We start from the raw sequence: 27793 nt of genomic DNA on the forward strand, positions 1-27793 counted from the left end.
GTATCTTTTCACGGAGGTTTAAGTCAGATTTGACAATACGACCTCTTACTCGTAATAGTCCTCTTTCGTCTAAAAACGGATTGAGGTTAGCTATTGGGCTCCGCTTATGAATTTGTTCCTGACGTTTTATGCAATCTATTTCTAAATATAGTTGTGAAAATGAATAATCAGTCCCTTGCTTTAATGAAAATGAATAAATCTTGCTTCAATAGAGCAGAAAATGAATAATCTGTCCTCTTAGTTTACAAAAATAAATAACCGATCAAAAAATAATTCTCTCCCCCCCCCCCCCCCCCCCCCCAGAATATCAAATGGTCGTCCCCTAGGAGAAGAATTTGGCAATTTTCCTCTATTGGTGGAATTCTGCCTCTGACTTCTTTTAAATGAGGGTGATGCATTGTTACTTCAGGAGTAGGTATTTCATGGCTATTATTGGGAATATGATCACATTCAATCAGTACAGACAGGTCATATTTATCATTATCATTAATTAATTCCATGACGAAACCTCTTCCTCTTTTCCCGGAAGTGACAACTCTGCCGGAGCATGTTGATAAAGTATATCTTTGACGTCGAAAAGATTGACGAATTCGGGCGATGCTAGTGACCGGTTGCTTTGGTCATCAATGATGGCGTATATCCGGATAACTTTGTCCTGGTTATCCTTGTGATAAACATTCACAGGTAGTATTTTAGCACAAGATTTCACGCTATATGTATCCTTACAGATCTCAGTACAGGTAGAGTTAACTGACGTTGACTTAGTTTCAGCGGATTCTGTTGGCTTCCCGCAGTAGGCTTGCTTGGGTGAGCTAGACTGAGAACTTGCGGGTTGCTGTGGTTCTAGTGATGTGAAGTGCTGTAGGGTGTTGTTTAGTTCCACATTCTTCACAACTTATGCGTGCATTGCAATCCCGACTCCTGTGTGTCGTAGAATCGAAAGACTTGTAACAGACATTGTTTTGTTTCAAAAGAACTTTGCGTTCCTCTATTGACTTGGTTCGGAACGCTCGACATTCATTTAAGGAATGCTTTGTATTTTGCAGAATACAAAGACCTTGTTTGCTAGAGTCTCCAGATTGCTGTTCAACCGCTGTTTAATAAGCACCAACTATGTCTTGGGATGAGACGTGAACCTTGGCGCAGCACCTTTTATATTTGGTGTGGCTTTTGACCCAAAGATGAAACCAGGATCGTTCTTTGTTTTGCTAATTTCTCTGATAAAGGCAGAGTTTTCTGTGAAAGGTGGAAAGGCAACTTCACATTTAGACTTGTATCTTGTAGCCCTTGTTATCCACTGTTATTGGAGTCCGTATGGTAAATTTTCAACAATAGGATTTATCCCGGACGGAGAGTCAAAATATGCTAGCAAACATCCCAGCTTGGGATTTTCTTTGTGATACTCTATTTCTGATAGAATATCAGACATGTCATAAAGACGTGCGCTATCTTTGTTCATCAAGGTAGGGAAGTTGAGTTTACTTGTGAGAGAGGCCTCCAACATTTCTGGAGCACCATATCGCTCATCCAGTCTCAGCCATAATCTTTGTATGCCTTTTGTAGGATTATTGGCGTTTGACGCTCTGATGCTAATGACATGTTTAGCAGACTCTGGACCGAGCCACTTGATAAGTAAATCAATCTGTTCCGAGTCAGAAACTTGTAACTCGTCTGTCACGTTTTTAAAGCTTGCTTTCCATGTTTGGGAGGATTCTACCCGATCGTTAAAGCTTGTTAATCGGGAGAAAAGCAAGTCTTTACGTAGGAGAAATATAGTTATCTCCGATGTAGGGTTTATTTATTGCTGGTGTACAACAGGGATCTCTTCTTTAACACCCTGTTTTTTGTGTTCAGCAGGGATTTCATCTGAAAGGCCTAGTTTTTGTATGCCAGTTACTATTCCAAGATCTGGGATTAAGGTAACTTCCGGTGACTTAGTATCGGAAGACAAGACAGTAGATGTCAGTGACGGCATGTTAGTGCCACGGATGGCACGAACGCTGGTGCTTCATGACTCAGCTCAATCTTCACAGGAATTAGTTTTATCTTTTGAGGTCCTGTTACTTCCTTCACAGCAGTTGATACAGGAAGTTTATTGACGAAATCTTGCACACGCTGGAGCTGGTCTTCATTTACGTCATGGAGATCGCTAAACGCTTTGCTGTCATCTTATTCCAGAAAACGAGCCTCTGGTTTCGCGGCTGCAGCTTCTCTCTGTGCTTCGAAAAGGTTCAAATTGGCCTTGAGTTCGGCCTTTTCCCGGCTTACACGTGCAGTCTCTTGTTCTAGTTGAACTTTTCTGCATATGGTCTCTTGTTCTAGTCTAGCTTTCCTTTGTGCAGCCTCTTGTTCTAGTTGTAAGGTTTCTTGTTTTCTTGAATGGCTTGTTGGTCCATTTTGGCTTTAATTTCAGTTTGTCTGAACAGAGCCTGTTCCTCTAATAATGCCTCCTGTTTAATTATCGAGGCATGTTTACGGCAAAGGCTATTTTTGACTTAGCAGCCTCTGCTTTGGCACGCTTCCTCCGTGCCAGGCTTGGCATATAGGAGACATTAGAGCTTCCGCTATGTGAGGTTTTCTTACCCTTAGATGTTTTTGTTTTAGTGGATTTAGCCTTTGTAAGGGCAAGGCGATGTTCATGTAAAGCTTTCATGGCTAGTTCCATCTTGGAAAGTAAATCAACTAACTGTAGATAATGTTTGTTCAACGTTGTTGGTTTGCTGCCTAGGATACACAAGCTGTGTTGCGTAGTGTCAAGGTAACAGCTACGAACGATTATCCGTTGAATTTCCTAATCAGGAGATGTGTAGACAAGTTGTTGTCAATTTAATATGCTGAACTGGACTCAACTAGTTTAACCAGGTGACTGTATTGCAATCTCGGCAAATATATAAAGAACACAACTTCTTTTTGGAAATTGTAATTATGGTATTCCACCAGAAAGGATTACAAAGTAGTCAGTATTGTTTGGTAAACTGAAAGAAATAAAAATACAATATTTTACAATGTGTACGAATGAAATATGAACGTTAAATACAAAATCATTGATCGAGTCAAAAACGAAAGTCGAATTTACAGTTCATTTCTCGGAAATAAATAACTTACAGTTCGTATGCATTTATAAATCACTTATCCAAATTAACGGAGTTAAACAGATTAATTTATCACAGTTTATGAAAAAATCTAACGTCCTTGACAGTGGTATGTCTCGATTTCCTCAGAGGGTTAATAGTCGTCCATTTTTAAAACATGTGTTGAAATACTGAAGCGGATGGTGTCACAGGAATTAAAGCCGTCAATAACTACGGTGATGTAAGAAATTGGTCCAGTGCTATTTGTTCCGGGTAATAATGAAAACATATAATAACATTGAATGTGGAACAGAATAGTTCTTGTCCATTCGTTTTTGATGTGTTTTGTTATTTGATTTTGCCATGTGATTATGGACTTTCTGATTAGATTTTCCTCTAAGTTAAGTATTTTTGTGATTTTACTTTTTTTATACTCATGGTGGAAAGTGCAAATTCATCTACAGTTATCACACTGTCTATACTAATGGTGGTAATTGCAAATTCATCTACAGTTTTCACACCATCTATACTTATGGCGGTAATTGTTGATTCGTCTTCAGTTATCTCAACGTTCATACTTAGGGCGGTAAGTGCTGATTCATATACAGTTATCTCACCGTCTGTACTTATTGTGGGAAGTACAAATTCATCAATAGTGATCACACCGTCTATACTAATGATGGTAAATTCTGACTCGTCTACAGTGATCACACAATTTATACTTTTGGCAGTAAGTGCTGATTCGTCTTCAGTGATCCTAGTGTCTATACTTCACAGTGCTATACTTCTGGCTGTAAGTGCTGATTTATCTACATTTATCCCGCCATCAAGAGACCAAAGACGTAAATATGTTAAGCAATGCAGGTCACATAACGGACACCGGCGTAAAAAGTTTAGAATAATTCAAAAGAGTATACCAATAGCCTGATGTTTGCTAAAAATAAATTAAAAACTGTAAAGAGAGAAAGCAACGAAAGACAACTAAGGGAATAAATGCAACTGACTTTGGATAGGCTCATAAAGACAAGGTAGGGCAGTTTGTTTTAGATTTATGAGTTTGACTGTCCCTTTGGTATCTTTCGTCCCTCTTTTATTACCACTGGGTTGATGTCTCTGCTGGTGGACATTTTGTCCCCGAGGACATCATCCGCCCAGTAGCAAAACTACAATTGCATGAACTTACGAAGATTAAACAGGAAACTGGCTCGGACGTCGCCCAGTATAAAAAGGTCCGAAACAGACGTCACCATGGACACGGTGTCGTCTGATATGGCAGGTGTCCCCTCATCACCAGACATGACAAATATCTCAAACACGACTCATTCAGATCATCGTCCTAGTGACAATAGCAATATTACACATATACAGCCATGTTCAGTTCTCCTTAAAGACATTTTGGTTTTTGATGACACAGTACAACACTGTCGCATTTCAAAATGTGAGACCAAAGGTTGCAAAACATGTGCTATTTTAATTACAGATGCTGAATTCACTAGCAATTTGACCAAGAAGTCATATTTTACCAGAAGTTACGATGATCTGAATTGTAAATCGATAAATGTCGTCTACGGATTAGAGTGCAACCTTTGCGGATTGGTATACGTCGGTGAAACGAAAGGAAGGCTAAACAAACGTATGTGCGGTCATAGATCAGACATTAACCTCAATGCTAACGACATTCTATACCAGCATTTCAATCAGCCCGATCATTCCATCGTTTCTATGACAGTTCGCATTATCGAAAAGATATACCATAGCTCTAACAATCCTAATCTTTCAACGACTCTCCGTAGACAAAAAGAAGACTTTTGGATTAGACAATTGGGAACTGCAACACCGTATGGCTGCAATGACAAAATTGATGGTATAGGTATTCTATCTAGTCCTTCGTGTAACTCGGTGAATGTGATGAACATTTTCAACTCGACTCCTCGACGTAGACGCAGTCATGGTCATCGTCATTATACATCACCTTCTCTGCATGATGTCTTTATTAATGACTTGCTGTCATTCATACAAAAGCCGTTAGGTATTCATCACATTCGCACGAAACTTTATTCATTACCCCTTACAAAACTTCATTCTCTGTTCAATTTATGTTTAGAATCCACTGTTACAAACCCTCATTCAAACCAATACAAACTTCAAGCTATAATTTCGGATATTGCAAGTCACAGACTTTTCAAGCCAGTTCGCATTGGAAAAGATGAAAAAGAGAAAAGATCTTTTCTAAATCTTTCCTTTGCCAACAAAGGTCTCGATGGCGTCAACCTAGGCAATATCCTTCATCATAAATTAGTTCAATCGAAAATACCTCCTTATTTCAAAGACCAGTCTGTACCAATAATTTCTTATACCTATACCAAACCTATTGCAACTAAAATTTTCAATTACAAACGCCTTTTGCAGAATCTCGATATTGACGACTTCAAATCTAAACCTCCTGATTGCACTTGTGCTAGTTCCCAATTCATATATAATCCTGCTGGCCACGTTATTACCGGTGACCTTAACATTGTTAATAACACTTCTCTACGAAATGTGTTATCGAAAGGTCCGAAATATCGTGAGCCTAAATCCATCAATTGGAAATACAACTTTAAAATTTTGATGGACTCAGTCGAGGATTATGCCAGGCAATGGGCTAAACGTGAAAAGGAAGACGTAGACACTCTATCCGAATGGATTAAGGCAGTGAGGTCGTTAATACAAATCAGAATCAAGAAACTGAATGGGTCCATCAATGCCCATGATACGTCAATTTTTAAAGACCCAAATGTTGCTAAACACTTATCCCACCTCCATGATAAATATGTTGTTGTCCCTGCAGACAAAGCCCCAAATAACATCGTTTTTGTCTGTAAAAGTCACTACATTAATTGCTTGATAAACGAATTAGGTATAGACAATTCACTTGGAAACTCAACATATACCCTCACGACACTTACCAAAGAGGAAATCCTGGATAATCATAGGTCTGTTCTTTGTTCCTTTGGTATTTCAACCAAAGATGAAGAACTGGATCTTCCATCACTGTATTGGATACCTAAACTACATAAGTGTCCTTACAAACAACGGTATATTGCTGGGTCTTCCAAGTGCTCCACGAAACCTCTTTCTAAATTATTAACATCTATTTTATCAGCAATCAAAGATGGGCTTCAAAGTTATTGTGAAACTGCCTATTCTAGAGGTGGCGTGAATCAGATGTGGATACTTAAAAATTCCAAAAATCTTTTAGAGTACATACAATCTAACTCTCTTTCATCTTGTAACAGTATTAAAACATTTGACTTTTCTACTCTTTATACAAGTATTCCACATTCCAAACTAAAAGACAAATTGAAAGAGTTGGTATTACTTTGCTTCATAAAAAAGAATGGCCAACGTAGATACAAGTATCTTGTTTTAGGGAGGGATAAATCATACTTTGTAAAGAATCACTCTGATTCAAACAAAAAATTCTCTGAAACCGATATTATCAAGATGCTTGATTTCTTGATTGACAACATATTTGTAACGTTCGGAGGACGTGTTTTTCAACAGACTGTCGGCATCCCAATGGGAACAAACTGTGCCCCTCTACTTGCCGACTTGTTTCTTTATTATTATGAGGCTGACTTCATGCAGGAACTTCTTAGGAAGAAAGATAAGAAGTTAGCAATATCCTTTAACTCTACTTTCCGCTATATAGATGACGTTCTTTCACTAAACAATTCAAAATTTGGTGACTATGTGGAACACATCTATCCCATCGAATTGGAGATAAAGGATACTACAGATACAGTTAAGTCGGCTTCATATCTTGACTTACATCTAGAAATTGACAATGAGGGTCGGTTGAAAACAAAACTTTACGACAAAAGAGATGATTTCAGCTTTCCAATTGTGAACTTTCCATTTTTAAGTAGCAACATTCCAGCAGCACCTGCATACGGGGTATATATCTCCCAATTGATACGATATTCCCGTGCTTGCGTTTCCTATCATGATTTTCTTGATAGAGGGTTACTGCTCACAAGGAAGCTATTAAACCAAGAGTTCCAAATGGTGAAGTTGAAATCATCCCTTCGTAAATTTTACGGACGCCATCACGAGTTGGTTGACCGTTATGGAATAACCGTTTCACAAATGATATCGGATATGTTCCTTTCGTCGTAACTACAATCCCCTTCCCTTTCATGAATGTGACCTACCGAATTAGACTATTTACCGGATTTGTTATCACATAAGCAACACGACGGGTGCCACATGTGGAGCAGGATCTGCTTACCCTTCCGGAGCACCTGAGATCACCCCTAGTTTTTGGTGGGGTTCGTGTTGTTTATTCTTTAGTTTTCTATGTTGTGTCATGTGTACTATTGTTTTTCTGTTTGTCTTTTTCATTTTTAGCCATGGCGTTGTCAGTTTGTTTTAGATTTATGAGTTTGACTGTCCCTTTGGTATCTTTCGTCCCTCTTTTAAACATGTTCTGACCTTGGGAAGTCTTGTAACAACAAAACATTAGGTCAAACTGTAAAATTCTTATTTCACTTTTTTCAGCAAATTTGTTTGGAAAACAAAAGTCACTACGTAAAAAACTTTAAAAACTTTTCAACTCTTTACCCTTGCAATATTTCAAAACATAATATGTAATTTATCTTCTTTTTTTAGTGTATGAATATCTTTGGAGTAGAGAGTATTCCCTAATATCTTTGCCGTATATATGCGAAATAAGCCAGACTGAAGCCTACAAAATAGTCAAAGAAGACAGAGATTTTGGTAAGCTAACTTGATATGATAAAAACATACTGAATGCTAATTTAGAGTATGCATCAACACATATGTAAAGAAAAACGACTTTCTTTCTCTTGTCGACTTTTTGAAATAATAATAAATGGTACTTTAAGCCAAAACTATTGTTAGATATATCAGTTAATGATATAAAGTTTCAAAACTAAAACAAAAAGCCTTATTAGCAAATAAGTTCAAATACATGTCAGGTGAATTAAAATGTAAGTTGAATAACATGATAATTTATGTAAAACTATTTAACGAATTGTCAAATATCTTTAATATTTTTTGCAGATTTTGGGTCAAATTACTCGGATCCACTGTTTGCACCTAAAGGTCCAAAGTTTGTTCTTCATCAACAAAGTGTAATTGTTGTTCGAACTGATAGTACACTCAATGCTGCAATAGAATATATAGCCACTGGGTTACCTCAACCAAACTACAAAATCATTCAAACTGACGACGAGGGCAATGTTACAGACATGAGTACACTGGTTGATTCTCGATACACTATCACTAATGGGAAGTTGTCAATACAGAGCCCTAACGAAGCTTTAGATTCAGGGACTTATCACTGCACTGCACAGAATGAGTTTGGTCTTGTAGTCTCAAATCCAATGCAGCTCTCCTTCGGATGTAAGATTTATAAATAATGATTTATCTACGTACTAAATCTCTTGCATTGTTTTTACATGTTATTGTTTTAGCATATGTTGTATAATTTTCCTTTGTTTTTTAATAGTTTCTTCTTATTGTCTTTTCTTTGGGGGGGGGGGGTGGGGATCTTAGATGTTTCAGGGAATAATCAGTATGTTGCACTTACTAAAATGTACGAATGTGCTGCAATGTTACCAACCTGTAACTATGCATTTAATGAAATCATACGAACATAATCTCATAAGATGGGAAGTTAAAAAATAACATCTAAACAATAAAAAAAAACAATTCCTAAATTGAGCGCACAATATTAATATATAAAATGGTTTTTACTATTGGCGTTAAATATTTCTATTAATTTTATATAAACAAATGTGGGGTAAACGTTTACAACAACGAAACAAAAACTGATATATAATAAGATAAAATACCAATAGCACCGACAAAAAATATCAAACATAGACATTACATATTTCAAAATCTAACAGTTCTGGATAATATGTTTAAAAAATTAAAATAGTAATTAAATTAATATCTACTACTACTGAGATATATTGGCTTCTTTTTCCATCATACAGTTTTATCAGAGTTCAGTAATGTTGAACCATCACCAGTAGATGCTTATAATGATGACAGAGCAGCCATAGATTGTACTCCTCCCAACTATAGGCCAGGTTTGTTACTTTGTTTACATATAGTTTTATCCGAATTCAGTAGATGCCTATAATGACGACAGAGCTGCGACGGACTGTACACCCGTTAAATTAGGCAAGGTTTGTTATTCTGTTTACCCACAGTTTTATCAGAGTTCTGTAATATTGAACCATCACCAGTATATGCCTATAATGATGACAGTATATATCCCAACTATTGGCCTGGTTTGTTACTTTGTTTGCACATAGGTTTGTAAGAGTTCAGTAACATGGAACCATCACCTGTAGATACCTATAATGATGACAAAGCAGTGGTAGACTGAATAGCTGCTATGCACAGACACTCGTCTCAGAAAAAATAAAGGTATATAGGAAAATTGAGACGAGTACCTGTGCTTCTATTTACGGTTCCTATTTGCGGCTCCTACCAATAGGTCAGGTTTGTTTCTTTGTTTACAGAGTTGATTGAATGATTAATTTTTCATTAAAATAATCAAAATTGGATAACTGAAAGGAAATATGTCCTTAAATAGAGAAAACGCATAAGCGACTTAAGTATATACAATATTTGAGAAGTGAATTAATAAATAACTGAGAAAGTTATCTTTTATCCTATACAAAAAAAATCCGGCAATGCACTCTCGAATGGATTTTTAACTTTAAGACAAGACGTATAACATTGCGGTTTTTTTAAGACGAATTTTCCTCAATTTTCGTTTGAACAACAGTATACTACGTTTGCCTTAATTCGTATACTTCTATCTATTGCTTATTATTCAACATAAGATGTATATGAGATTTTTCAAATTACAGCAAATTTCTCTCATGGGGGATATTTTAAAGCAGTAAATTGAGTAAATGATTACAATCAATTATATGTTTGATGTGGTTTTCACTCTTTCATATGGCTCGTGCAAATCATTTGCACCAGATATACTAAATATGAAAATTAATGGTAACATTTATATAACTTTCAAAAATAATCGAGTGAATTGAAATTATCTTTTATTTCCCATCGCAAACTTTCTATGAAACATTCACGCATGAGTTGGAGCGGCGTGGTCATTTTATATGGTTATCCCACGTTGTTACGAGTTTCTTTTTTATTCTATTTCCAGCCGTTAATTTCCAGTGGTACAAGGGAAATTACCATTTTATTCGACCAGATCTTCATGCGTACATGTTTATTTCAAGGAATGGTAAATTATATTTTTCTGTTGTGTCTACCAACGACGCCGGAGCTTACCGATGCATTGTTAAGCTGTCATCTAATAACGGGGCGGCTATTGGAACAAATCAGCCTCCAAGCAGAATAAGTCTGCCAATACAACTTCGGATTATTAATGCAGGTATAATATATAGGCACTTTAGAAATCACAACTAAAAATCATATTAATATTTTCTAATGCAACATTACGCATGTCTTTTTAGTTTTGGGAATCTTTTAGACCTAATTTACACTAGTATTCCACATTCCAAACTAAAAGACAAATTGAAAGAGTTGGTATTGATTTGCTTCGTAGAAAAGAATGGCCAACGTAGATACAAGTATCTTGTCTTAGGGAGGTATAAATCCTACTTTGTAAAGGATCACTCTGATTCGAACAAAAAATTCTCTGAAACTGACATTATCAAGATGCTTGATTTCTTGATTGACAACACATTTGTTACGTTCGGAGGACGTGTTTTTCAACAGATTGTCGGCATTCCAATGGGAACAAACTGTGCCCCTCTACTTGCCGACTTGTTTCTTTATTATTATGAGGCTGACTTCTTGCAGGAAGAAAGATAAGAAGTTAGCAATATCCTTTAACTCTACTTTTCGCTACATCGATGATGTTCTTTCACTAAATAATTCAAAATTTGGTGACTATGTGGAACGCATCTATCCAATCGAGCTAGAGATAAAGGATACTACAGATACAGTTAATTCGGCCTCATATCTTGACTTACATCTAGAAATTGACAATGAGGGTCGGTTGAAAACAAAACTTTACGACAAAAGAGATGATTTCAGCTTTCCAATTGTGAACTTTCCATTTCTAAGTAGCAACATTCCAGCAGCACCTGCATACGGGGTATATATCTCCCAACTGATACGATATTCCCGTGCTTGCATTTCCTATCATGATTTTCTTGATAGAGGGTTGCTGCTCACAAGGAAGCTATTAAACCAAGAGTTCCAAATGGTGAAGTTGAAATCATCCCTTCGTAAATTTTACGGACGCCATCACGAGTTGGTTGACCGTTATGGAATAACCGTTTCACAAATGATATCGGATATGTTCCTTACGTTGTAACTACAATCCCCTTCCCTTTCATGAATGTGACCTACCGAATTAGACTATTTACCGGATTTGATATCACATAAGCAACACGACGGGTGCCACATGTGGAGCAGGATCTGCTTACCCTTCCGGAGCACCTGAGATCACCCCTAGTTTTTTGGTGGGGTTCGTGTTGTTTATTCTTTAGTTTTCTATGTTGTGTCGTGTGTGCTCTTGTTTGTTTGTCCTTTTCATTTTAGCCATGGCGTTGTCAGTTTGTTTTAGATTTATGAGTTTGACTGTCCCTTTGGTATCTTTCGTCCCTCTTTTACGATAATTACTTTTAACATTTCGTAATTTTGATTGTTTCAATAGTTTTTTAGCTACTCAGGTTTTATGGTCGATATTTCTAGTTTATCCTCTTAGAAACATTCTGGGCATTTATAAGTTGTTTATTCGTGGGAATGTCTTTTGGATTGTTTGTCTTGTTAGTTGGCTGACTCAGTCTATAGTATACCATACATCTCCGTATAAAAATAAGCCGGAGTCGTGGTATGAATGATTTATAACAAAACATTTAACGAACTCTAAGTATGACAGACAGCAACATACTACAACAACTAAATACCAGGCCCAGACTCTGAGGCAAGCACCCTAGGCATGTGGTGTAACAACAAAACATTAAAACACACGGTAAAACTCAGTTGAAAGGGCTGTTGGAAATAATCGCTCATCATTTATATGTGCATAAAATTGAGAATGGAAATGGAGAATGTGTCAAAGAGACAACAAACCGACCATAGAGCAGACAATAGCCGAAATCCTGTAATCCAGTGGTTGTCGTTTTTTATTGACTGTCAATTTTATTTCGTTATATGTTGTAGAAGTATTAATCAGACCGTTGAATTTTTCTTTTGTTTTGTTTCACATTGATCATCCAGTGGCCATTTACTTAAAAATTGAATCCTTCTTTTCGTAACATCATTGGGGTGTAAAAGCGTTGACCGAAGTACATTTTGTATGAAGCGCAGAATCGCTTCAGTCTAAAAATGGGCGCACGGGCAACGCTTTTACAACCGTATGAAGTTACAAAAAGAAGCATTCAATACTTATAATTACATTTTTAGCTAGGATCATGAAAACACGAGTTTTGTCAAGTTTTAATCTAATTTACCTGTGCACTTTATTGTGAGACCTCGTGTCATCGTAAATGATAAATCTTATTATGTGATGAAGTTGGTTAAGAAATAAACGCGAGATTCCTAGTTAGCCAATCAGAAAAACGTATTATAGTGAAACATACATCTAATGTAATTATTAAACAGTAAGTTTTGTTTATCATTGTATAAAGCCTGTAATTTTTACATCGTTTTTTCACCATGTTATTGCATAGTGGTCTCATTATGATTATCAATTAAACAAAATTACTTTACTTTTATGTTACTTTTAGCTGCATCTGTATGGGGACCAGAAATTGCCAATGATTTTCCTGCGGTGTTCCCAACTACCCCAAAGCGTGGTCAGAATGTTCATCTTGAGTGTTTAGCGTATGGATCGTACGTATAAACAGACATTAAATGACTATCCTAGTATACAATGAGATTTGTAAGATTTTGCTTTAATTACCAGAAAAAAAAACATTTTACATCTCTATGAATTCAAATTTTGATGTCAACAAGTAAGTTACCATATATTTTTAAAGGACGAAAACAACGGTCACACATAGCTTTACATATAAAGTATAGATCTTTTTTTTTAAATCGAAGTAGTCTTAAACTGGGGTCACACATTCACGATTTTTACTGCCGTCCTTGACAGGACCATTCACGATTAAAAGTTATTAAAAGTCTGATCAAGATCCTATGAATCGTGGATGGAAATTCAAACTTTAATTAAAATTTGTAAAAAAAAAATGTAATCACGACAACAATCAGATATTGTTCAGGAAGCGTCGATATTCAACATTTTCCAAGCGAATTTATCCGATAATCCCGTTCTAAATCCGCTTCTAATCCGATTTGTATCTTTCGCCAGGTAAAATTCGACCGAGTCTGTCACGACTGCGTCCCGATTCGACAAGATCTGGATGCAATCTGGACTCAATCGGCAGAAAAAAAGCAATGAAAAATTTCTCCAGGTCATTCCCTTTCCACAGGACACCGTCGCGAATACACAGAACAGTGTTAGGAATTCGATCTGATACAGCAGAATCTGTCACAACATAGGCACGATTGTAATCCGACTAGACAAAATCGGCTGACTTTCCCCGAATGTTACGGGACGCACCTAACTGTCGGGGTGCTTTGCTGAACTATTCGGACCCTTCCCGACCAGTAGGAATCTGTTACAAACTACAACGTCTGCGTTCAGACAATAATAGGACATTCCAGATAATTGAAGATACTATTCCGACTTTTTCACTTTTCGTGTCGTATCGCTGTCTGATCTCAAACGGGAGCAATAATCGGCAATTTGTCAACCCCGCATTAGAGACCATCAAATATCTCGAGACAAATAAGATAAGCAGCATAATCACCTACAAAAAATATCACCAAATATTACACAGATAACTGAACAAGAACATGAAACTCGCTAAAAGGGAAATCCCATGTTTTCAAAAAGAAAACAAGTTCGGTCCAGCCGTATAAATCAGATAATAGCATGGTAATGGCCAGTAAACTGTGGCATGTCAGTAATCATGCGTGATAAAGATATTCTGTAGAGTGTAACGTGCGAAAAATAAAAAGGAACACACGATAAGTATTTGTAGCTTATAGAATTTCGTAATGTTAATATCATTTGTACTTTTTTTTATTATAAAAATTTGATAATAATTATGTCCCTGCTCCTGTAATCTGTTGGAATATCTTCAAACTTTCACTATGGCAGTATTTTTCTTCACGAGATAACCATACCATTTTTTTTTCTCTTTTCTCTCCCAAGAATGCCGCTATCCTACTTCTGGACACGCAATGGATTACCCATGCCACCAGACGCTTACATGGAGGATCACAACAGGGTGTTAGTTATACCAATAGCTAAAGTAGAGGATAGTGGAAATTATACATGTCACGTGACACGGCAGAATGTACTTGGTGATTTTAAGCACTTTTATCTCTCTATCGAAGGTGAATACAAAATTAAAATCTTTTATTTTTATACTTTTTTTATTTTTAGCAGAGAATTAGTTTCTAAATTAAAGGCTTTATCGTTACCTATGAATATTTTTTATATTTGTTAGTTTGATGTTGCATATTCAGTGTCGTTTGCTATTTATCCAAAAGTCTATGTTTCACTTTATTCAATTAATTAAGTTCATATATATCCTTGACTTTCAAATATTCAGATTTGAGCGTTGCGATGAAGGTAAATTCAGAAAACTGCATCTGACCCTTGATATTTATAAAATGGTCTTTCCATTGATTACCTCACTGGGTTTGGCTATCTGTTCCCGAAGGAATATTTAGCTTAGCTTATGATTTATGACATAATTTCTCACACTGTCCGTTCGTTGGTAAATCTATAAATAATAACAAAAAACATACGGTTTCAACTCCTTCAGGCAAAATTAAACTAGAATGGATTTGGTTATTATATTTAGCCCCTTTTTCGACATTAAGCTTTCAGCTGTTACGGTTCTTATACATCCTTCACTTTCAAATATTTCACTTTGACTGTTCCTGTTGAGGATAAGAAAAGCGCTACAGGGATGCATGGAGGTTTTGAAGTTTTATTTGTATTTTTCTAGAATTTGGTTACAATTTGGGGGTAATCTTTTTAGATTTACATAGTTATTTCCATCTTTAACTTTTGTGTTTTTATTCAATTGTTATTTAATTATAATCATCGTGATACTATCCTCTATTTTACTAGTTATAAAGCGCAGATCTTTAAGGGTATTCAATGAGATTAAATATGTTCCGATTATGTAGGACCATTCCTAAAGCTTTAAGGGTTATTTTTACTTTCTGCAATTCTCGTTATGAAACTGTTAGTATTTTAGAAGGTACGACACCAGTCACCACTATTGTCACCTGTTCATCTTACCTGTATCTGAACGGATACACACGTGTATAGTACATAAATACAAGTAGCATTACTCAATGCTCTTCAACTTGTACTTGTTTGGCTTTATAACTTTTTTGATCTGAACGTCACTGATGAGTCTTATGTAGACGAAACTCTCGTCTGGCGTATAAAATTATAATCCTGGTACCTTTGATAACTATAAGAATGAAACTATAATACTTTGTAGCTGAACCTTTTTTCCTGTTTCCACTTAAAGACCAGCACATCGACCAAGGAAGCCAACTAACATGGCATTGTGCTGCACGTGGAATACCTGCTCCAACATACTTCTGGCTGAAAAATGGCGTCAGACTGTATACAATTGAAGGGGACATAACTATCAGTAATAATGTTCTTGTTGTTCACAATGCTGATCCTGTCCGTCATAATGGAATGTATCAATGTGGAGCCGAAAATAAACATGGAATAAGTCACACAGAAGGTCAATTACGGGTTCTAGGTAATAAAGACTTACACTATTGTAAGGGGGAGGTTGGTACCTATTAAAATGTTTAAACCCGCTGCATTAGTTTGTTACTGTCCTAAGTCAGGAACCCGGTATTCAGTGGTTTGTTAATGTGGTTCATAAGTGATTTTCGCTTCTGTATTTTTTTAAACGATTGGAACTTTGTTTTTCTCTGTTTGAATGGTTTTATACTTGTCATTTTTGGGGTCCTTTATAACTTGCTGTTTGGTGTGAGCCATGGCTCCGCGATGAAGACCTTTCTTTGACCTCTTATGGTTTAATTTTACATGTTTTACAAATTGTGACTTGTATGGCGAGCTGTCTCATGAGCACTCATACTACATCTTCCTATATCTATGTATATAGAATTTTACTTAAATTTTGAGATACGACTTTTTTCTTACCCTGAAAAGAATAAAATTAGGATGCAAGTATGAATAATATAATAACTAAAATTTAATAAAAACAAATACGGCAACGTTCTATTGAAAGTCAACTTCAAAGAATGTTTTTAATGCCTGCTTTGTTTATTTCTACATTTTTTATATTACTGTTGCTGTTAAAAAATTCTCTCTAAGCTTTATTGTTATTGACAAATTATGCTCTAGAAGTGTTCACCGGTTGCATAGAATACCAAGAATGCTTATCAATTCTATTATATGAAATTCCGTTTATGTGGTAGTTATGGGTGAATTGTTCAAGTTTTTTCTGCCACCCAGTATACATTCACTACTTTTGGTTTTGATACTTCAAATTTGTGTGATTGATTCAGCTTTCCATTGAATTGTAACCAAGGTATCTGATTATTGTTTAAGTAATCTTTAATATATAATATACTGTATAATGATTTGGTCGTATATCGTTTGCTTTCGATTTCTAGCTATCAAGATTTTCAAATCATGCTAATGTTAAAAATTAAAAAATCATAGTTGTCAAGACCTTATTCTGGACAGTTGATTGTAATTGTTTTTATCCTGTCCATGTTTTCCTTTTGGTTGTATTCTATACACTTAATCTGTAGAGACTTGATTTTAAGTTGAATTATACAGTAAATGACTAAAAATCCGACTTACTATCTAGTTATTCTTTTGGGTTCATTCATTATAACTATTTTTACTAACCGCAGGATTTAAACCCACTTTCATAAAACGCCCAGTAGAAGAAGTGGTCTATGGCGCTCTTGGTGGCAATGCTTCGTTTGCATGTCAACCTGAGGCAGCCCCATTTCCTTCATTCAAGTGGTTGAAAAATGGAGCTGAAATCAATTTAGTTCCGGGAGACACATCCTCCAGAATAATGATGCTAACCAATGGAAACCTGTTGATAACTGAAGTAACCACTCTCGATGCAGGTTACTATACATGCGTTGTTGAAAATAGTTTTGGAATAGCCAACAACGCTGGACAATTGGTAATTACAAGTGAGTCCATTTCTTAAAATAATACCTTTGATTTTGGTATTTCATTTTTATTTACTTCACTAAAAGGGACGGAATATTTAAGGATACATTAAAAACTCATAAGATGAAGAGAAACGGAAAACTTAATTTTAAAAATATAATTTAGTACCCAAAACCGGACAGCGAAAACTAAAGACCCAGCAAAACTAACCCACACCAAATTTAAGGGGTGATCTCACGTGCTCCGGAAAGGAAAGTAGATCTTCCTCCAAATAAATATACGTGAGTTCTGAATATCTATTGGAATTTATACCTTGTAAATGCGTATTTATATATATAAGCACATTTGTGACTTATTATTAAACATATATGAATTTGTATATCCAACGACGAAGAATAAAATCTTATTATAAAATTGAGAATGGAAATGGGGAATGTGCCAAAGAGACAACAATCCGACCATAGAGTAGACACCAGCAGAAGGTCACCAACAGGTCTTCAATGCAACGAGTAATTCCCGTAACCCGGAGACTTCAGCTGGCCCCTAAACAAATATATACTAGTTCAGTGATAATGAACGCCATACTAAACTCCAAATTGTACACAAGAAACTAAAAGTTAAAATAATACATGAACAACAAAGGCCAGACGCTCCTGACTTGGGACAGGTGCAAAAATGCGGCGGGGTTAAACATGTTTGTAACTTGTTTGCCATTTGTTAGATTTAAGGTTTGTACAATTACTGGTTTTGGGGGAAATTGTTGTCTTCAAAACTACCTAGGTTACTTCCGAGATCAATGTAAGTATGTAATATTGCTAATCACTTTTGGAAAAACGTTTTTTTCTTTCTTTTTCTTATGCAGGCAGAACAGTGATTAGTGTAAGACCTCAACCCGTAACAGCCTCTCTAAATGAAACTGCGTTTATCAGGTGTCAGGCAACAGTTGATCCAAATATAGATCTGGTTTACGGTTGGAAATTTAATGGGCATCAAATTGATGTGGAAAACGACATTCATTTTACATTAGTATGTAGTACTGTAGATACATTTAACATAAAATTCACCCAGACTAGCTATATAGTTAAACAATTATATCATATTTTGTGTGTATGTACAAGCTTGGAGCACTTGCTTAAGTAATATTGAAGACTTTAACTGATAAGACAGACGAAAGGGTATATTAACATGATAATCATATATTACGACACAGATCTTTATTAATTTGAGAGAGAAAAAATGTTAGTACATAGGGATTCTATAATCCACAACAAAAATGAAAACAAGAATCGTATCTCCGAGGAAAATTCAAAACAGAAAGTCCCTAATCAAATAGAAAAATCAAATGATAAACATATCAAACGAATGGACAACAACTGTCACATTCCTGACTTGGAACAGGCATTTTCAAATGTAGAAAATGGTAGATTGAACCTGGTTTTATACATTACAACGGACAACATAAACCGAAAACATCCCCCCCCCCAAAAAAAGGTATAAAAAAGGGGACACACACAAAATAACACACGGACCAGATGCATTCACTTTGTTTCTGTGAAAGTAAATTCGTGCGCACAAACATCCTCTTACCTTCCCAAATCATGTGTCGTAACACTTGCATAGAGCAGATACCAATATGATAATCACTTACTTACACAAGGAAATAAAAACTCATCAAACACATCTGATTAAATAAGCGAGAGACGCGTTTTGTCTACATAGAACTCAGTATTGATACTCGAATCAAAACATTTGAATGATAAAATACTCAGTGTTGCTCAGGTTATCGGGGGTTTTTACATCACAACAGATGCATGGTTAAATCAAATTCACAATTCAAAGGCGTTTTCACCTTGAAATTACTATTTAGTTCAGAGAAAATGAACATATCAGTGATTTTCTATGTCAACATAAAAGTGCTGACTACTGGATTGGTGAAACCCTCGGATGAAAACGTCAGCATTCATGCATCGACCCAGGGGTTGTAAAAATTAATCAAAGATGTGAAGCTTTTAATTTGGTTCGACAAATGAGCGTAACGTACTGCATACGAGTCATTTGTGGTTCCCGATTCAATACAGTTGAATGGCAAACAAATCAGTAGAGCATTATAAACCAACATTTCGTAAAAAGGTCGCATAATTCCGAAAGCGCGGCCAAAACATTCTCGCTATTACATGAAGCTAGCTAAAGAAGTTACAGCTCTTGAATACTACAGCTAATGGGGGAAATCGAAAAAGCACTCTAACCAGGTTTCATGAAATGTTATAGAATGGTATTGGATTCGTACTTTTGAGAGATCTGTAAAATTATATATTGAAAACCGTTCATTTAAGTCAGTATCATACTCTCGCAAAACTTAGGATACGACAAGAGGAATGCAACTGTCCATGAATGAAATATTTTATTCTCCTCGTTGTGATATGTTTAAATTTAAGACATACAGTCAGGCCTATCATTTTTCAATATAAAAATGGTTGTTTTATTTATCTGTTTGTTGAACTATCTAATAAAAATCGCCGGATTTTACAATTTAAAAGATATTGTGTTTTCGGTCTGAAATTCTTATTATTAGCTAAGGTTTTTGTATGTGTGATAGTTCGGAGTAGTTATCACTTTGTCTCATTATCCTCTATGTCATACTAGCTTGATTGCACAAAAACACAATAATATTTATAAATTTAGATCACGAGGATTATTATGCATATTTTAAGTTAAATTTTAACAGGGCACATCATCTATGCTGGCAGGTTTGTTTATAAGAATGGCACAACATAAGCACGCTGGATACTATGAATGTGTAGCTAAAACTCCAATGGACACAGACATTGCAGGCACGACATTGACTGTCATTGGTGAGACCTTTTGTGTATTTCCATCTAATTAGTGATAAATAAAAAAAAATACTTCATGTCAATATAGCGAATTGATAAATAATTTGCACCATCAAAATTAATAAAATTTGATATACATAAAAAAGAACTGTTAACCAAATTTTTATCCATACTTCTTTAACCTGAATTAAGAGGGAATAGCAGCCGACTATAATAACTAATTATGCGAAAATCTTGTTCTACGCAGCTACATAAGAATATGATTATGATAGCATTGATAAGAACCGCTGCTTTTATGATGTGACCTGAGATAGAAAAGCTTTAGTATTTCAAAATTTTAAAAGTTTTGTAAACAGTTAATTTTTTGACCATATCAATGATAATTCGTTGATACCTGGATTAAATTTTATATTTACGTCAGATGCGCGTTTCGTCTACAAAATATTCATCAGTGACGCTCGAATTCAATAAAAGTTAAAAAGGCCAAATAAAGTATAAAGTTGAAGAGCATTGAGGACCAAAATTCCTAAAAGTTTTGCCAAATACAGCTAATGTAATCTATTCCTAAGGCAGAAACGCCTTAGTATTTCAAAAATTCAAAAGTTTTGTATACAGTTAATTTATGAATATGACCATATCAATGATAATTCATGTCAGCACAGAAGGGCTGACCACTGGGCTGGTGATACCCTCGGGGAATTAAAACTCCACCAGCAGTAGCATCGAACCAGTGGTTGTAAATAAACTCATCATAGATACCAGGATTAAATTTTGTATTTACGCCAGACGAAACGAACAGTATTTGTATAGAAAGAAATGTGTGTTTATTTCTGTAAACAAGGGTGATTTTCCTGTAATTTTCATTTTGGTCAGGAGCATTTATTTTATCCATTTGTTTGGTTTTTTTTCAAAGTCAAAAATGTAAGAGAAAAAATACCAAAAAAAAGTTACTGTTATCATATTTAAGGTCCACCTGGAGAAATTGCATACGTGTATGTTGAAACTGGTACAATAACAGCAACTTCTGCACGCCTTGGTTGGGTTTTAGGATACCGATACCAGAATCCAGTAATGTACTATACCGTTGAGAATGCTAATGAACCTTATACAAACTGGACAGTTTCGATACCAAGTAAGCACTTCAAGTGATATCGTAATTTCATAATGTAAAAACTTCAAAATGAAGAATTTCAAAAATGTAATTGCAATAAATGAATATAATATCAAAATAGTAGTGTTAATGAATATGAAAATTAGACTTTGTAAATGTCATGCGTCCGAACCGAAGCACTTTTCTGAATTCATATTCAATAATAAAAATAAAAATAAATAGGTTTTAAGATTGTTGTAATATTTTATATTCAAGCATTATTTCAATTATGAAATGTAAAAACAAAATAATCTCATCATTTAAATCATTTCAATGTAATGATAAAAATTGTGGTGTGTATTAAGGCAACAATAGTTTAACAGTAGCAATATACCAACTGCACCTGCATATGGGATAAATATTTCCCAACTTATTCGATATTCAAGAGCTTGAAGATGTATAGATTCTGCGTACTGATGTTGTTTATCATCTTAACAACGTGTTTTATAGTTCTTTCATTTGTCTTTGTCCTATTATTAATATTACTTTTACTGTTGAATGGTTTTATGTGATATCCGTTTGATGTGGCTCGGTACTTATACATCTCGTCAATGTGTTTGTATTGTCTTTCATATTTTGGTGGTGTGTTTTGTATATGCGACTTTTTGTATTTCTTTGGTTCTTATAACGTGACTCTGTACTTTAAAAGATCCCGTCAGTATGATATTGTTCTATTTTATGTGGAATTACCTATTTGTGGATTCTTATGAGTCCTATATATAACTTTTGGACTGTTTTAAATCTCGGTCTATTTCTGAAGTTTATTCTTACATACTTTTGATTTTTTAGCCCTGTATGCTAGCATTGCCTATGTAAATTTTAAAATTGTTTGTATGCACATTGAACGACAAATCTATGTGACGTATAAAATTTTCTGAGGTCAGACACACAAATCAAAGAATGTGTTTGTAGATAGATGTTTTTGTGTTCTGTTAAATTGTTCCTTTTAAAATTGTCATACGATGATGACTGATGTACCCATATTTTGACTATTTTATTTATTGCGTCTGTTTATTTAACGCATCAATGTAAATATAACGGAATTTGATGAGACTGTCATCAAAGTGAGAGGGTTAGCGCTATAAAACCAGGTTTAATCCACCATTTTCTACGTTTGAAAATGCCTGTACCAAGTCAGAAATATGACAATTCTTGTCCATTCGTTTTTGATGCGTATTGTTATATGATTTTGCCATGTGATTATGGACTTTCCGAATTGATTTTCCTCTAAGTTCAGTATTTTTGTGATTTTACTTTTTATCGATTTTTAAATTTCACAAATAGAATAAGAAGAGACAAAATAAGGAAACAAAAGTCAAACGTGTGAATTGTATGAGCCCTTAAAGAAATGTGATCGTGATAAGGTTCTCTTGCTATGCATCACCCACCAAACGAATCACACCACAGAAAATTTCAGACTCGGGAATAGAACATGATCGGTAAACTTGCAGATCAGACGACCGTACTAAAGATCCACAAAAATGTGTTGCCATAAAGGTTAGACACTGTCTCATCGTATCTGTTAAGGGTGGTAATTAAATTTATGTTATGTCATTTTAGTCGATTTTTCTTTATTATAACTCTGTTTGTGCAGCTTTGGTGTAAGAAGAACACCCTGTTAATATATAAATACATAATGCTAATCCTTCACATTTCAACCAAAAAACACCCATCTGAACGTAGACAATTCACATTTAGTGTCTTTATTAACATGTAAAGACACGCACCTCCATATTAAACTACAATTGTCTGTCATAGGATTAAAGCTCAAAACATATATGTACTTTAAGATCTACCGGAAGCTGATGTCATCATTCCAATAGAAGATAACAGCAAAAGAATTTACCAACTGTCTGGACTCAATCCCGGAGTTCCCTATAAATTTAGAGTTAGAGCAGCCAATGCTTTCGGTATCGGACCTATAGGTAGACCATCAAGTATGTGTAACTAACATATGGAATTTTTTTTATATATTTTTGTGTGTGCAAGGTGTTTAAAATATTGAAATGATACCCAAATACTAGAAGTATGAGCCTCATTGCACCCACCTTGTCCGTTCGTTCGTACAACACACATGTTCGACACATTATTTTCAGAAACTGCTTAACACTGAACTAGCATACATTTTTTGTTTAGGGGCCAGCTGAAGTACGCCTCCGATTGTGGGGGTTTCTCGCTGTATTCAAGACTCATTGGTGGATTTGGCTGTTGTCAGCTCTTTGGTCGGGTTGTTGACTCTTTGACATGTTCCCCATTTTCATTCTTAATTTTATTGAGGAATTGTTACGAGTGGTAATGGCAAGCAGTTTTACTATTTATTCCAAATTCTAGATATCTCGTATAATATATAATATATCTCTATATCTCCCAGTTGATACGATATTCCCGGATCTTGTATTTCCTATAATGAATTCCTTGATAGAGGGTTGATGTTCACAAGGAAGTTATTAAATCAAGAGTTTCAAATGGTGAAGTTGAAATCATCCCTTCGTAAATTTAACGGACGCCATCACGAGTAGGTTGACCGTTATGGAATAACCGTTTCAAGGATGATATCGAATATGTTCCTTATGTCGTAGCTACAATCCCCTTCCCTTTTCACGTATGTGACCTACCGAATAAGACTATTTACCGGATTTGTAATAACATAAGCAACACCATGGATGCTACATGTTGAGCAGGATCTGCTTACCCTTCCGGAGCACCTGATAAAACCCACAGTTTTATATGGGATTCGTGTTGCTTAGTCTTTAGTTTCTTGTGTACTATTATTTGTCTGTCTTTTTCTTTTTTCGATCTATCATCGGACTGTCCCCTTGGTATCTTTCGCCCCTCCTTTATATAGATTCTTATAATATATACATAAGATATCTTATAACACCTAGTACCTTATAAACTTTATAAGATATTTGATAAATATTTTTATGCCCCACCTACGATAGTAGAGGGGCATTATGTTTTCTGGTCTATGCGTCCGTTCGTCCGTCTGTCCCGCTTCAGGTTAAAGTTTTTGGTCAAGGTAGTTTTTGATGAAGTTGAAGTCCAATCAACTTCAAACTTAGTATACATGTTCTCTATGATAATTTAATGCCAAATTAGAGTTTTTATCCCAATGTCACGGTCCACTGAACATAGAAAATGAAAGTGCGAGTGGGGTATTCGTGTACTGAGGACACATTCTTGTTTTATATGAGATATCTCATAAAGTTTATAAGATATTTTATAAAAAAAAATTGTATAAGATATCTCATAAAGTTTATAAGATATTTTATAAAAAAAAAAATTGTATAAGATATCTCATAAAGTTTATAAGATATTTTATAAAAATAAAATTGTATAAGATATCTCATAAAGTTTAGTACTATTATTTGTCTGTTTGACTTTTTTAACCATGGCGTTGTCGGTTTATTTTCGATCTATGAGATTGAATGTCCCTCTGGTATCTTTGGTCCCTCTTTTATATGATATTTATAAAGAAAAGTATATGAGACGTCTTATAAACTATATAAGATATCTCATATAAAACATTTTATAAAGAAAACGATATGTATATTTTGTAAGTATATGGTTTGTCGGATAACCTATACATCATATCTTATAAACTATATACGATATCTAATAAACTATTATATAAGATATCTAATAAACTAAATAAACGCTTAAATGTGAAAAAATCATCAATAAATCTTAACCAAATATTCATAGAATCTTTATAACAATCAGAGTTTCCGCTTAATATTGTTATTTTCTTGCCAGTTTGATTTTTATGCCCCACCTACGATAGTTGAGGGGCATTATGTTTTCTGGTCTGTGCCTCCGTTCGTCCGTCCGTTCGTTCGTTCGTCCGTTCGTTCGTCCCGTTTCAGGTTAAAGTTTTTGGTCAAGGTAGTTTTTGATGAAGCTGAAGTCCAATCAACTTGAAACTTAGTACACTTGTTGCTTATGATATGATCTTTCTAATTTTAAAGCCAAATTAGACTTTAGACTTTTAATACGTTCAGGTATTTCACATCCAATTTTTTATGGTAATATTCTTTATAAAGCACAAAGGTGTCAGTATTCACCTCAGAAACTTACAAAACCTTTGAATAGACTTATTAAGAAGGGATATAATTACGATACTGTTGTCAAGTCATTAAAGATTGCATATTTTGGCGTTAATATTGAGTCATTGATAAGGTCTTTGCATCGGAACTAAACACATTTATTCTAAAAACAGTTGTTGGCATGACACGGGTTATGTTCTTCTCATATATGTTATGATGGTATGATACTAAACCCCTAACGGGAAGGATTGTGCCTGATGTTCATATGATGAAATCATAATCTTTCAGTCAGTTTAGTTGAAGTCTGGAGCTGGCATGTCAGTTAACTGCTAGTAGTCTGTTGTTATTTATGTATTATTGTCATTTTGTTTATTTTCTTTGGTTACATCTTCTGACATCAGACTCGGATTTCTCTTGAACTGAATTTTAATGTGCGTATTGTTATGCGTTTACTTTACTACATTGGTTAGAGGTATAGGGGGAGGGTTGAGATCTCACAAACATGTTTAACCCCGCCGCATTTTTGCGCCTGTCCCAAGTCAGGAGCCTCTGGCCTTTGTTAGTCTTGTATTATTTTAATTTTAGTTTCTTGTGTACAATTTGGAAATTAGTATGGCGTTCATTATCACTGGACTAGTATATATTTGTTTAGGGGCCAGCTGAAGGACGCCTCCGGGTGCAGGAATTTCTCGCTACATTGCAAACCTGTTGGTGACCCTCTGCTGTTGTTTTTTATTTGGGCGGGTTGTTGTCTCTTTGACACATTCCCCATTTCCATTCTCAATTTTATTTTGACCCCAATTTCACGGTCCACTATATATAGAAAATGAAAGTGCGAGTTTCAGGTTAAAGTTTTTGGTCAAGGTAGTTTTCGATGAAGCTGGAGTCCAATCAACTTGAAACTTAGTACACTTGTTCCTTATGATATGATCTTTCTAATGTAGACTTTTGACCCCAATTTCACGGTCCACTGAACATAGAAAATGAAAGTGCAAGTTTCGGGTTAAAGTTTTTGGTCAAGGTAGTTTTTTGATGAAGCTAAAGTCCAATCAACTTGAAACTTAGTACACTTGTTGCTTATGATATGATTTTTCTAATTTTAATGCCAAATTAGACTTTTGATCCCAATTTCACGGTCCACTGAACATAGAAAATGAAAGTGGGAGTTTCAGGTTAAAGTTTTTGGTCAAGGCAGTTTTTGACGAAGTTGAACCAAACAACTTGAAACTTAGTACACATGTTCCATATGGTATGATCTTTCTAATTTTACTGCCAAATTAGATTTTTTATCCAATTTTACGGTCCATTGAACATGAAAAATGATAGTGCGAGTGGGGCATCCGTGTACTTAAGACACATTCTTGTTTAATACAGATTTCCTATATGAAAACTAAGCTATTAAATGTCTGAGAATTTGATTTTTGTCGAGCCTGTGACTTTTGTCGCAGAAAGCTCGACATAGGGATAGTGATCCGGCGGCGGCGGCGGCGTTATCTAACTTCTTAAAAGCTTTATATTTTAGGAAGTAGGAGACCTGGATGCTTCAAGTTTTATATAAAGATGCTCCATGTTATGAAGTTTCCGTCTGTCCCAAGTCCATTGTCCTTGACCTCATTTTCATGGTTCAGTGACTACTTGAATAAAAAGATATTTTGTAGTGTCAAATGCACTCTTATTATGAGTAATAGGGTAACTATATTTGGTATGTGCGTACCTTGAAAGGTCCTCATGTCCGTTTCACTTGACCTCAACCTCATTTCATGGATCAGTGAACAAGGTTAAGTTTTGTTGGTCAAGTCCATATCTCAGATACTATAAGCAATATGAATATTTCTAGTATGTTCGATGTATGGAAAGACTATTAGGTGTACATGTCCAACTGGCATCTGACCTTGACCTTACGTTCATGGTTCAATAGTTATAGTTATGTTTTTTTGTTTTGGTCTGTTTTTCTTTTACCGGATGCAATAGGTCTACTATATTTGATGTATGGAATGAGTGTAAGGTGTACATGTCTAGCTGGCAGGAGTCATCTAACCTTGACCTTATTTTCATGGTTCAGTGGTCAAAGTTAAGTTTTTGTGTTTTGGTCTTTTTTTCTGATACTATATACAATAGGTAAACTATATTTGGTGGATGGAAATATTTTATGATGAACATGTCAGTCTCGCATGTTTTATTTGACCTTGACCTCATTTTCACGGTTCATTGCTCGGGGTTACGTTCTTGTGTTTTGGTCTGTTATTCTTAAGCTATCAGCAATAGGTCAACTATCTCTGTTGTATGGAAAAATTGTAAGCTGTACATGTCTGCCTGGCATGGTTCATTTGACCTTTTCATCATTTTCATGGTTCATTGGTCAATGTTTAGTTTTCTTGAGTGAGTCTGTCTCTCAGAAACTAAAGGCAATA

The 27793-nt window shown here is 35.2% G+C and overlaps 1 protein-coding gene across 2 annotated transcripts in view; it reads left to right on the forward strand.

Annotated features, from left to right (window-relative positions):
- LOC143063563 (contactin-like) overlaps positions 1–27793 on the forward strand; it is a 45008-nt gene that overhangs the window by 9184 nt on the left and 8031 nt on the right. For both annotated transcript variants that reach the window (XM_076235769.1, XM_076235770.1), the window contains exons 6-17: positions 7725–7832; positions 8139–8480; positions 9080–9175; positions 10273–10503; positions 12872–12977; positions 14365–14549; positions 15677–15949; positions 17082–17375; positions 18218–18381; positions 20081–20207; positions 21154–21318; positions 23127–23273. In XM_076235769.1, coding sequence (XP_076091884.1) covers positions 7725–7832; positions 8139–8480; positions 9080–9175; positions 10273–10503; positions 12872–12977; positions 14365–14549; positions 15677–15949; positions 17082–17375; positions 18218–18381; positions 20081–20207; positions 21154–21318; positions 23127–23273 — 2238 coding nt within the window. The remainder of the gene's footprint in view (positions 1–7724; positions 7833–8138; positions 8481–9079; positions 9176–10272; positions 10504–12871; positions 12978–14364; positions 14550–15676; positions 15950–17081; positions 17376–18217; positions 18382–20080; positions 20208–21153; positions 21319–23126; positions 23274–27793) is intronic.

This window comes from Mytilus galloprovincialis, chromosome 2 (assembly GCF_965363235.1).
Source record: "Mytilus galloprovincialis chromosome 2, xbMytGall1.hap1.1, whole genome shotgun sequence".
Lineage (NCBI taxonomy): Eukaryota > Metazoa > Mollusca > Bivalvia > Mytilida > Mytilidae > Mytilus > Mytilus galloprovincialis.